This window comes from Bombyx mori, chromosome 21, assembly GCF_030269925.1.
Source record: "Bombyx mori chromosome 21, ASM3026992v2".
Taxonomy (NCBI): domain Eukaryota; kingdom Metazoa; phylum Arthropoda; class Insecta; order Lepidoptera; family Bombycidae; genus Bombyx; species Bombyx mori.
The window spans coordinates 5503438-5517445 of NC_085127.1; the positions used below are offsets into that span (position 1 = coordinate 5503438).

At 36.6% G+C, this 14008-nt stretch overlaps 1 protein-coding gene across 1 annotated transcript; it reads right to left on the reverse strand.

Annotated features, from left to right (window-relative positions):
• Positions 1-778: 778 nt before the first annotated feature.
• On the reverse strand, positions 779-4567 carry LOC119630132 (uncharacterized). Its single transcript, XM_038018623.2, has 3 exons — positions 4435-4567; positions 3324-3512; positions 779-2464 (listed from the first exon to the last, which is right to left on the reverse strand). Exons 2-3 carry the CDS (start codon positions 3376-3378, stop codon positions 1761-1763), a joined length of 759 nt encoding a protein of 252 aa, XP_037874551.1. The 5' UTR covers positions 3379-3512; positions 4435-4567; the 3' UTR covers positions 779-1760.
• Positions 4568-14008: the final 9441 nt, after the last annotated feature.

Below are 14008 nucleotides of genomic sequence, written 5' to 3' on the forward strand. Positions count from 1 at the left end.
TAATTTTATTTACTGGTCGAGTTTCTTTTTGTATTGCCTAACGGACGTGTCAGAAGTCTGTTCAGTAGTTCTCCTTTAATTACGCAAAAGTTCAGATTAGCACGTCAAGCTTACAGAGACTTTGATAATATACAAGCTACTTACTACATACAATAGATATGAATAAAAAATATTACAAAAAAAAGATTATGTTCCATGAAGAGAAATACCACGGACAACCAATAATGCAAACTGATTTCAATGAAGTAAGATGGAGACTAAAGTACAATGTGGTGTACAGACAAAAGAGAAAATGTTATGACGATAATGAAATGCGATTTAATCCTGAAGTGTCCTTCAGGACAGCTGAATGACGACTGTTCAAATTTGGTTTATAATTAACCAGAATCAAAAACGAACACCTAGCAAACAATCTACATATTAACTAAAACATTTATTGAATAAATTTTACCCGTACTTGGGCCAATGAGATAATGGCTCGCCTAGTACGAGTGTACTGGTGCCCACTGATGTGAACCTAGTTACGTACATTGAATCATGAGATCGAACTCCCAATTGCTTTGTTTAATGGCAGTCCCCCTGTACAAAATTAAATGAATGCATGGCTATACAGCGCCAAAAATACTAAAGAAAGAGGTACCTAACCGTATGTAAAATTCTAACCAGCACGCCTAATATTAGACTTAGATTATGCCAATAAAGCTTCACTTCAGTTTCAACAGATATGTCACAAAAAGCGTAGGTATGGTTTTAAATAAAAAAGTAAATGAAATGCTCATTTTAAATACAAACTTATATATACAAAATAATAAAACTGTAAATTGATGATGTTAAGAATATGGACTGAAATAGTTACTTCGGTCCCATTGAGCAAGTTGGCAATATCTTCCCATAAAAACCAAGAGACTGGTAAAAGCCGTGCATAATGGGCTTTATCGTCCGACGACATCTAATCTTCATGATGTTATCTCGTTAAGTCCTCAGAGAATTCGCCACGTAATATTCAAGTAGAGTAGGATTTTAATTCTTTTTAAAATCGGTGCCTATTATTATTATTTCTCGATTTTTTTTTCTTCTAAAAGCCAACTGCGCCCATATATATCTATTTCTATATAAATCCCACCTACAAATTTAAAGTCTCAACTTTGTTTTGAAGTTGAACCGTATGAAGTGCTCCAAGCGATATTTTCACTGATCACGAGATGATTGCAACATACACTAATAATTAATCAAACCGCAAACCAGAACACCTGGTCTCACCGCACATTATAATTCCACTTACTGTAATGATATTGGGATGCGTGGGTTTCCAATAACGAGAATCTGGATATGCCCGTAGTTAAGGGCAATGACGATATGTTTACATATTTTATATACCTAGTATTTAATAACCATCCATAGGTACCGAGTGGATACCAGGTATTCATATTAAAATAAGACCGTGTACCCACGTAATAATGTGTTCATTTCATCAGCACTTCTTACTTATGATACCATTTTTTTATAGTAAATATTTTTCAACCAACTATAATAAAATTATTTAACAAATTATCTGAACACACTATTACAAACTATTTTCAAATTAATACAGTGATTTCAGATATTAGTCTGGTAACTATGTGAATTTTTAAACTCACCAACAAATTATTCAGTTGTATGATATTATAATATTATGTTCTATTAATTTAAGTGAATTATTATAATACCACTACTACTAAGACTAATACTATTAGAATACGTCGTCTATTTCGGTAGGATTTCTAATAAAAGTCTTCGATAGAGGTCCTAAAATGTTCTGGTATTTGTGAATCGTCTAGTTGTCTTTTTCTAAACATTGCTGGAATTCTATTTGTGGTCCCAACAACAATAGTTTTTTCTTTAATTTTCTTCGTTTTGTTGGCTTTCCTTTTTCTAGTGAGGTTAATTACTATAGAATTAGCTTCGGGAGTCTCACATGGAAACGATTTTTTGACTCCGTATACGTGACAGCTTGTAATAGTATTATTGGCTTTTTCTTTTAAATGAATAGTTTCATGTACTTTCAAAGCGTAAACTTCACCGTCTACATCGTATTTTGTAACCGTGATCTTGTTCGCTTTGGTTCTCTTTGTTTTAACTTTGTTGGTATTCTTTTCATTTGGTGCATCAACTTTTTTATTAGCGTCTCTTTTATTTCGATTAATGTTTAATTTTTCGTAAAGTACATCATTCTGAAAATCTTCAAGGTTCGGTCGACTACTGATAATGTGTTGATTGATTATAAATGCTTTCACAGCTCTTTCCATGCAGTCGGTACATTTTTGACAGTTAACATCGTTGAATACTAATTGTAATTCACTAATGACATTAACCAACGGTATCCCATTAAAGTTAAGAAGAAGCTTCTTATGTGCTGTCGGGTTGTGTCGAGTTTTAATGGAATGGTTCAATTTCGGTTCCCAATCTGGTTTAAAAAGCAAACGACCTGTTAACAAAAAAAGAGTTTTAAATATTGAAATGGTATGGCAATTTGATAATGCACGGTTATGTATACTAAATCTGCTCAATTATTAACCACGAGAGGAACATCCGACCTTTTCCTCCACCAGCTGCTACTGCCATTAATTCTCCACCATTGATCCGTACGAGCAATATATAATCTGGTCCTTTGCTGTATGGTTTCAACTTATTATACTAAGTATAAACATATTAGATCGTCTTAATTTAAGGAAGATTTATTTGATCGTGAAGGATCTTATGGCAGTTAAATTATTATTATTTTATTTGTTTACTTATAAAACTGATGGTAACAATCGATATTTCGACATCATATCCCAGATTCATGTACTTATATTTTTTTATTAGAAGCTTCAATGCATATATCTATCACCACAATTTACATAAAAATATTTATTGCCAGTAAATATTTGCTTAGAAATTAAAATATCATCGATTGTGTCGATTGCTTTATTCGAAAACTATTTGTATGAAATTAAATAATATTTTACATACTAATATGTAACCTCTATACGATTTATGATATAGTTAAATCTTAAAAGAGGTTAATATGTTTTAAAGGTGACATAAATCGAAATTTGAATATTGAAAAACGAGAAGAAGGGACATTAGAAATATTAAAACATTTTTGATCATTGAAATATAAAAAGTGATCAAGCAATAGCTTTCACCTTTATAACATATTTTTAAAATTTATATCATAAATCGTATAGAAGTTACATATATATAAAGCTCTATTATTACCCGTAGTCACGGGTAAAAATAGCAGCAGTGTTATAAAATACATAGTTTGAGTTTCCTAATCTGTAGTACAATGTACGTCTCACCTAAAGCCGTAGGAAGTAAAATCGCGTAGAACAACAACGGACTCATTAGTTCCATTTGCTGCGTCGTCGTCTGAAGGTGTCTCTACTGCAGCAGACAATCTTCTTACTGAAGTGTGCTAACGAGCTTCGTTAGAGCAGCAGTTTTATAAAACGCGCCTTAACTCTCGCTGAGCTTAAAGTCGTTGAGTCCTGTTAGATTTTGTCAAGTACTGTTTTGGAATATAATGTTATAAGCTTACTTATTAAATCTATAATATAGTGCTATATTGTAAAGAGGAAAGATTTGTTTGTTTGTTTGTTTCGAATAGGCTCCGAAACTACTGGACCGATTTGAAAAATTCTTTTTCCATTAGAAGCCGACATTGTCCCTGATGAACATAGGCTACTTTTTTTAATTTTTTTTTTGTTTTTGTTTTTTTGTTTCATGTGTGTTTTAATTTTTCCGAAGCGAAGCGAGGGCGGGTCGCTAGCCTATAATATAGTGCTACCAGAAATAATCAGTTTAATGGTTAACGTTGTGTGTTGTTGACATCATTTCAGTGGCGAGACAAACATGAATTTTAGCTTTTAGTACATAAGTTATTAGTACAGGAGTTAAGTGTATCAAAAAGCTACGCAATGTTATCGCGGTAGGAGTACGTCCTGTCATTATGCCTATTACCGCCGCTAGACAATGAAAAATACGCTACACATATAATTGATAGTTTAATCTCGTGTCTCAAGGTGGGCGAGGACATTCACGTTATGAATGTCTATGGTCATCGGTACCCACTTAACAGTAGCTAGAACGCGAACTATTAAAACGTTAAGAAAGAAGCACATTAGGTTTTATCATGCATTACACCCAAACTCATGTATTCTCATCTTTAAGTTATAAATGATAAAAAAAACTACGAAATCCGAAATTTTCAGCGAAATATTTATTTTCGTATATTCAAAAAAACGTAATGCACAAATTCAAACATGAAACATCTCTATTTCATAGCCACTGGTTTGAACCGAAATAACTTAACTTTCATATTACGAACCGAATTTATATCGTAAATAGAACGTTATTAAAGCAGCTTTGCGGGTACAAAAATAAAACTAAATTGTAAATGCAAAAATGTACCTTTCAACAATGCTGCAAAGCCAAAAGTGCGGTACTCGAATTCCCTGGGAGTGCATGAGGTGAGTTCGTGTCATATGAAAAATTTTGCTTATATCTGCCCGCTGGACGCGAGTTTCCGAGGGCATTACGTATGCTAGCATTGTTTACATCATCCACGATGTTTACGGTGATACCGTGTAATACACGAGATACGTATGATTCAGTAATGTAACATTGGTTGTAGGTACTTGTAGGTAGGCAACAGCTTGGTCGGTGGGCAGCGGATTGACTCTGCCCTTGGCATTGCTGAAATCCATGGGCGACGGTAACCACTCACTATCAGGTGGACCGTATGCTAGTCTGCCTACAAGGGCAATAAAAATAAAAGTATGTTACAAATCTGTATCACCCTCCTACTAATCTAAACTAATATTTAAATCTACAGTGGTTTTTACACATGTTCCGTTATGACTACTGAACCATGCATCCGGTTGACTTGAAACTTGGTATCCATGTAGAAAATACATGTACTTAATGGATACGCTAATATTTATATACCTAGTCAGGTCATAAATTCTGTCACATGTTTAATGTAAAATAATTGAAACAAGTTTATTCATTATGTAACCATTCATATACCAAAATGAACTTAACAAAACATAGATTCTTATGACACTAAAGTTTATTCAAAATGACCTCCGTGATTTTGAATACAGGCCTTCAATCTGCGCGGCCAGTCGTCTATCGCAGCACGAACGAGGTCCATGTCAATATCGGCGGCTGCCTTAATCAAGGATGTCTTGAGTGACTCCAAATTGGGATGAGGCTTTGAGCACGCCTTTTCCTCCAAGTGTTGCCATATCTTGTAATCTAACGGATTCAAATCTGGACTGGAGGAGGGCCAGTCTTCGTGCCGGATGAAGTCGATTTCACGCGCCGCCAGCCAGTCTTGTGTGCTCTTCGCTCTATGAGCTGGCGCCGAATCTTGTTAGAATACCCAGTGCCTGTTATTGAACATGGTATGAGAAACAGGTTCCACAAGGTTCGTCAGGACTGTATTTTGATACACAACTGCATTCGTTTTTACACCTTTCTCACAAAAATGTACCTCTGTTAAGCCCCAATAAGAAACTCGCAACCATACCATGAGCGAGGATGGAAAATGACCTCGTTGGATACGCGGAATACGGTTGCTCGCTTCTTCACTGCTGTGTGCGTACACCTTATCATTTTGTTTGTTGTAGCTCTCTTCTACGGTAAAAAATTTTTCATCCGAAAAAAGAATTTCCCGATATTTTTTTCCCGCGTACCGCTTCAACAAAGCGCGGCATCGCTTCAGTCTCAGGTCCATTAGACGAGCATTCAAACGATGCCCTGTTTTTCTTCGATATGCCCGAAGCCCAAAGTTTTCATTTAACACCCTTTTCACCGTGGTTCTGCTTAACCCCATCTGAAGGGCCAACAGTTTCTGCTTACGTTTGGGATTTCTTTGAATTCGCGCCTTCACAGCTTTTATCACTGCTGGAGTCCTAACAGACCGAGGGCGACCACTTCTTGACCTGTCATCTACACTAGAGTCTTCATTGTATCGTTTGATGGTACGATAAACGAATCTTTTGGTTATATTCAAATTTTTCAGTATGTTAAAAATTTGAATTGGCGCGTAACCGCAACGATGCAACGCAATAACTGCAACACGGTCTTCTTTAAGCGTCCACTCCATATTTAAAAATGAGTAAAATTCTAAAAGTATACATTTTTATTTTCATGAACAATTTGAAATTCGAATTCAATAAACTTTTTTGTGGCCAGCATTCTAAAAGAAAAGTTTTTACTGTGTGACAATACTTATGACCTGACTAGGTAAGTGTTGGACTCCCTAATAATAATGACAATAAATAATAATGTTAATTTTAAATGCCCTAAAATAGCGAAACGGGCGAGTACGGCTAGTCGATACTATAATATTATAAAGAGGAAAGATTTGTTTGTTTGTTTGTTTCGAATAGGCTCCGAAACTACTGGACCGATTTGAAAAATTCTTTTTCCATTAGAAGCCGACATTGTCCCTGATGAACCTTTTTTTTTTTTCATGTGTGTTTTAATTTTTCCGAAGCGAAGCGAGGGCGGGTCGCTAGTTTCTTATATGTTGGATGAAGTTTTGGATGGATTTAAAAGGATTCTTAATTATTATTATGAAGAAAGCGAAACCTAGAACTCATGTCTTCTAAAGAGCGGTAGTAGATACTTTGTGAAGTCTATGCGAACCAGTAACCATTTAGTGATTGTAATGATTTTTCTATTAAACATATTTATTTTATAACTATCGGCTTAGTCTACACCGTACAATCGAGTCAACTAGTGTATTGGATGAAATTAGAGTTAAATTCCTAAACTAAATCCTGCTCGAAATACACCTTACAGACACTTTTCAAGGTGGATGACGGAATTTAGTTTGTTGAGATGTATGGGCTACTGTAACTACTTAATACCAGGCTGGCCGTGAGTTTGTCCACATATCTTAGTAAGGTTCATCAATTTACTAACCACAATAAGAAATCAATCAGTACATAATATAATAATAATATGTAACAAGTTTCTATACTGGTGTCGTTGTTCATCTCGTGTTCATAACATTTGACAATGGTTTGTTTAGGGGCTTCAACCTCAATTCTGAGCTATTGTGAAGGATTGATATGTTTATGTTTCTCTTAGCTATCTTGGATGTGATTGTACTTGGACAATGCGGATTTTGATCCACGGAAATCATTTTACTTCAGTTCTTGTTGTTGTAATTCGAACAATACTATTCGCGAGAAAGTTAATTGCGCTGAGGAAACACCGTGGATCAAAGCCGCGGTTTCAGATGGTTTGGATTAACTCAATTCCGGTGACGGACGGTGCATAGATAAAAAAAGATGAAGGGTTCAACAATACCTCATAGAATATACAGCACAAGAGAACCAAAGTCCCTTGGTAAATCCAAAGGTTCCAAACGATCCGTTAGAATGGGTCCATCAATAATCCGCATGGCTCTCTTCGGTATGGAGTCAAATAGACGTAGTTGGTATTAGGAAGCCTCACTCGAGAAATGGAAGCAAAGCTCCATGCGAAAACGAGTTTGTATTTTTTAAACACACGCCCAAGCATAAAGTACCGCTTCGTTCTGATGTGGACACCCAAGATTTTTAGGCCAATTTGGCTTTGCCTTCCAAATGACTTTTATACGGAATATTGATCGCAATATCGTCCCAAAAATCCCAACACTCTCGGAAGATGGCAGGGCTACCCTTTGGAGTTGTGGCGCTATGACAATAATGATGGTACATATTATGCGGGCTAAAAACATGCTCTACAGCTAATACCAGAAAACCTAGTAAGAAACAATATCGCAAAGCAGGCATGTGTTCTGCTATGAAGGATATGACAGTTAAACTTTCCTACTATTATGGATATTGATTTTTTCGGTAAGCAAAGGCTTGGCTCTGCCCTTGGCATTGCCGAAGTCCAAGAGTCACGGTATCCACTCATCATCAGGTGAGAAGTCTAGAAGGACAACTTCTTTTTTTCTAGATGTGTGGCGAGCTCACGTCCCTCCTGGTGTTAAGTGGGTACCGGAGCCCATAGTCTTCTATAACGTAAATGCCGCCACCCACCTTGAGGTTTGAGTTCTAAGGTCTCAGTATAGTTACAGAAGCTACCCCACCCTTCAAACCTAAACGCATTAATGCTGAAATAGGCTGAAATAGGCAGGGTGGTGACACCTACCCGTGCGGACCCACAACAGGTCCTATCACCAGTAATTACGCAAATTATAATTTTGCGGGTTTAATTTTTATTACACGATATCATTACTTCACCGTGGAAGTCAATCAAAAGATAAGTATGTATTTCATTAGAAAATTTGGTAAACGCCTGCGGGATTCGTATACCGTTGCATCATTAGATGCGATTGCACAGGATGTCTTATTCTTTAGGCCACGACGACTTCAAATAAAGATTCCCTGTTATATTTAATTCGAAATCTGGAGACAATAAGCCGTTGATTATGCCTAACGAAAATTATTATTGACGTGCGCAATCGCGAACATCAAAACCTGGGAGATTGAGACGTTAGTGACTTTAACAATAATTCATAAATCTCCGACAACTGCTTATACATATGTAGGCTCAAATGAAATTAACATAAAATATCATGGAAAAGTGTACCGGAGCATAAAAGCGAAGGAAAAAACTTTTCTTTTGTAACTTATCTCGTTATTCACAAAGATGTGACTTTTATGACACAGAAGGACTTTTAGGTTATTTGTAAGCTACAAATTTCACGGAGCTCTTTTCCTTTGCGCCTGCAAGTGGGGAGATAAGGCGTATTCTTTACGATGTAGATTCGTATCGGTGTGTTTACCCGTGCTAATCCGAACAAGATATGCCATAACAAATTATTTTAAGAACTTTTAAAAAGAAAAAAACTTATTTTTGAAAGAAATTATTTAAAGACCATGTGTATTTTCGAACTTGAAAACATCTCTTTAAGAATATCATCCTTAAGCATCTTATCCAATAACCTTTTACTTTGAACATAGCTCCGACATAAACGCTTGCCAGTTAATTTTCCAGGAACGGTTTTTGTTCCCTTGATTCCTCTTTAACAAGAAAATGAATCCCGTGATTAAATATGCATAACGTTCTTTTTTCATTTTACCAAATCATATTTACGTTTTTCATGAGAAATAAAATGATTTTTTATTATTTAAGGGCAATTCCCAATTTGCTCTCCAAAAAAAGTAAGGCTTTATAAAAATCAGGTAGAAGCCACTTGATTTCTGGTTAACAACGCGGTTTACAGGGATAAAATTCAATTAATTTTACCGGACACGACTGTCGACGTCCCACGAGGCGTAAAACTCATTTACCTTATCCGCGAATCCAATTAAATATCTTGCACATAACCAGAGATGTTGGTGAAGATAACTAACTATACTTGAGACCTTAGAACTTATATCTCAAGGTGGGTGGCGCGTTTACGTCGTAGATGTCTATGGGCTCCAGTAACCACTTAGCACCAGGTGGGCTGTGAGCTCGTCCACCCATTTAAGCAATTTAAAAAAACATTTTTTTTCTAGATTTTTTTGCTACGATGAATGAACGAACCAACGGCTCACCTGGTGTTGAGTGATCATCAGTGTCCACAAACGTCAAAAACGTTTATGCTGCCACCTTGAGCCATGTTCAAAGTCTTAGTTTTTGCCGGCTGCCCCACCCTTCAAACCGAAACTCATTATTGGTACACAGCAGAAATAGGCAAGGCTACCTTTGAGTGCTCATAAGACGCCTTACCACTAGTAAACCTACCACTATTCACTCTGCACTACCTTTGGTTCACTGGTAGAGAATGCCTTAGGCATTAAGTCCGCCAATGTAAATTTTACATGATGTGTAATAAATAAAAATTAAAAATAAATGGGCGCATTGTGGCACTTGTTACTAAGTGATTACCAAATACCAAACACAAAAAAACTATTGTTTCAAATGTGTCTATTAAAATTAATCAAGATAGAAAATGCTTGAATTTCAATAAGCTGAATTGTCATTTATGAAAATTCGCATAATCTACAGTGATGCCGATAAATCTGCAAGAGGAAAATCTCGAACCAAACGAGGACATATGCATGAAATATTGATTGAAATAACATGCTTATAAATTCCGACACATCCGAGTATTTTTCCTGTTTCCGATTTGAAATTGGACGCATTTTATCAGAGAGGCATCCGAGCGACCGTGTAATGGCTGGTTGATGCTAATCCGATTGCCCATCGAGAAAATTTAACTGGATCTCATATCCATTCAAACAGAAATATATCGGGTTTCGACCATCACGCAACATTGCACGCGTTCAAGATATCTTTGATGACAGAGATGTGTTTAGGGAAATTATATTGTGTTTGATCTATTTTGACCGCTATCGAATGCGGTCACAGAAGCTTTGACCATTAAATATCCGATCCCTTACCTATTCGCCATAATGAAGTCATTAATCGAATTTTAATGAAGCGTAAATGTTTATACTATTATTTTGTCTAGAAATAGGAATTAGGAGCAGTTAAAATTATCTTTTTCTCCTTTTAATGTGCACAATTTAATAATAATAATAATGTTATTCTTTCACCGTGGAAGTCAATCGTGAGCATTGGTTAAGTACGTATTTCAATAAAAAAATTGGTACCCACCCGCATGCGGGATTCGAACATCGTTGCATCGCTAGATACGAATGCACCGGACGTCTCACCCTTTAGGCCACGACGACTTCAGAGCCTGTCTTGAGACATGGGTTTGAAGATTCAGTTGAATTGTATAACTGTTATCCCACATTTCAAACCAAAATGCGTGACTATTTCACATCAGATAAGCGGAATGAGGTTATTCGTGTGCAATACTAACAGCGATTTATGCTCAATAAACCGACTGTCCGAATTTTGTTGTTGTTGTAGATGCGAACCTGTATTTATAATAACTACCACTACAAAGTGAATGTATAAGTACTTTTATTAGTGCTAGACATGGGTACATATCTATATCGATAACATTCGAACCAAAAGCTGTTGACGGCACCACGCCAGTTAATCTATCAGACGTGGACCATATTTCATTGAGGGACACGTCGCTATTCTGTACAAATCGAATTCAAAGTTCTGCGGAATCCCGTTCATCCTTCACGATTAGTTCGCAGTGTGGACAGCCGCTTTTATCTCGACAATTCGGAATAGGGGTGCGGATTAACGTCTGGTCCGAGAGTGCGCCCTGTTCTTTATAGCCGAATATTATTCAACCGATGCCCATTGACATATTTGGCTACTGTAAATGATCTCGCATAATATGTGGTCTTTTTTTTTGTAGTAGGATTATCATTTAAGATCTAGACTCTTTATTTTCAAGGGCACAGCTAATCCATTGTAATAGTAACAGCAAAAGTATTGATTCAAATAATTAAATTAAACATTATCTTATTGTTATGGATGCATCAGCGATGTCAAGGCATACGTGATATTAAGTGGCTACCGTAGCCCAAGAATATGTAAATAAGTCGGAGAAGCCACAATTATTAACACCATCGTCAGACATCGTAGAGGCGAGTAGGGTGATCGAGCTAAGAGAAATATTGAGCACACCAATCACGTTTGCTGTCTTAGAATAATTTAGAAATCTTCTCTTGACGTTAGCAAACGAAAACGAATGACAGTTCTTAGGACGGAGGCACCGCTCTTCAAGAAGGCTGGCTGGTAAGTGTGATGGCGTCTACGCGCCTCCATCGGCTAGGCTCTGTCGTAGCACGAAGTTAGCCGAGTTCCGACGATACCGCAATCGTGCTGCCGTCTCTCGGGAATCTGCTGCGTTTCGTTTAGCTACTAAAGTAATGACCGTCTCCGACAAGTAAATGCCCATAGCTCATAGCATGTGGTTAGATATTCACAGATTGATGTGTTAAATAAGATATTCTATAAACTCGCATAACCATGATGGCTTGGCATTGAAAAAACAATTTGATGGGGTGACCTTTAAATAACAGGCTTAATTGTACAAGATTATTCTTGATGTCGAGTTTTAAGAAAACATTCGCACAGGATTTACATACTTTTTACATTTAAGCAAACAAATAAACCACACTTTTCTGTTAATTACGAACACAAATCTACCATTACATTAGTAAATGATTCATTCACAATAATAAGATTAAGCCCTAAACGAATTGTTTTTAACATCCAAGATATTTCTAATCAACTTTGCCCAAAGGTCGCAGAGGTCACTAACCCTATTCCCAAAGTACACCAGACCCCTTATGGACACAACAAAAACTTAATTGAATATTCTTTGCTACATGTAACGCACAACAACAATATTGCGTTCATTAAGATTCTTAAAACGCTGGTGTAGAGTTTAAGTTATTGTTAAAATAATGTAACAGGATTTGTTGGGAGTCGCCACAAAGGGCTAGCGGAGATAGGGTGGGTTCTGATAGAGTGATGAATAGCTGTAATATAGCCGTCGAGACGGCCGACCTGTTTTCTTCATCTATCATCCTGCCCGGCGTATTAACTTAAGGAGAATTTCGTACTTCATTTAAAACTGAGTGGGATACGTTTTATTTAGAGAATTCACGCTTTTACCTTGGATGAGCGCCTTCTTATCTTGCCACATTATACCTAATCGGAGTTGAAGCTGATAATATTATCAACTCACTTTTATTAGCTTGATTTTGTATATATTTTTCTAATTTATTATTGTGCAATGGAATATTTACCGGAATTTTCAACTACTTAAAGAGGTTAACTTTAAAAATGAGATACTTATCAAAGGCCGATAATAATACATGCCGTGATCCGAGAGTATCTCGCATCTATCTCTGGCTTTATATCAGGGGTGGTCAACCGGTAGATTGCGATCAACTGGTCGATCGTGGCTATTAGTTCCGTCGATCGTGGCAAGACAAAAAATATAAATACATACAACAGACTGCGGAACGTAATCACCAATTGCCGCACGCATCATCTTCATCTTGTATCATTTGTTAATGACCATTACGTCACATTATTTATCCTCTCTTCCACACAATAGTTCTCTTTTATTTTTTACTGATGGTAGGACCTCTTGAGAGTCCGCACGGGTAGGTACCACCACCCTGCTTATTTCTGCCGTGAAGCAGTAATGCGTTTCGATTTGAAGGGTGAGGCAGCCGTTGTAACTGTACTTGAGACCGTCGAACTTATATCTCAAGGTGGGTGGCGCATTTATGTTGTAGATGTCTATGGGCTCCAGTAACCACTTAACACCAGGTGGGCTGTGAGCTCGTCCACTCATCTAAGCAATAAAATTTTTTTTATTATTATTTAATTTCTTGTTTATTTTAATTTTTTTTATAAAAGAAAATTTACTACTTATTTGTTTAATGAACTACATTGTTTCATTAAATTTCAAGAAACGTCATTGACGGTAGGTCGCAGAGTGTTTCGTCAGTAGACAAGAGATCTTGGTATTAATCAAGTTGGCCACTCCTGCTTTATATCCATTGCAATTTTCTTGAATGAGGTGACCGTTAGGTGCGTTCAGTTGAACAACTACATAGGGCAAACGGATAGATAACTCTATAGTTGCAATTAAATAAATACACTTAATGTCAAGTATAATCTGTTTTTTCATTATAAATGTTCGCAAGTCCTAAATATAATTGAAATTATTTTTACAGTTTCACGTCGTGTTTTTTGTTTTCATCATATTAGTTCCGAAGTTCCGTACAGTTTGCTTGCTCACGGACGACCGTCACTTAAAAGCAGTTACAATAGTTGTACCTAATAAGAACTTTTAATATATTATCATCATATATTTAATACAATATAAAGCAATTACCAAGCTCTTTTTTTATTTCTTTGCTTAGATGGGTGGACGAGCTCACAGCCCACCTGGTATTAAGTGGTTACTGGAGCCCATAGAGATCTACAACGTAAATGCGCCACCCACCTTGAGATAAGGGTTCTAAGGTCTCAGTATAGTTACAACGGCTGCCCCACCCTTCAAACCGAAACGCATTACTGCTTATCTACA

Bases quoted from the DNA above. Each gene is read 5' to 3' on its own strand.
- LOC119630132 (XM_038018623.2), bottom strand. From the start codon at position 3,378: ATGGAACTAATGAGTCCGTTGTTGTTCTACGCGATTTTACTTCCTACG. The intron at 2,465-3,323 runs GTGAGACGTACA...TTTTGTTAACAG, and splicing joins TTTACTTCCTACGGCTTTAG to GTCGTTTGCTTTTTAAACCA.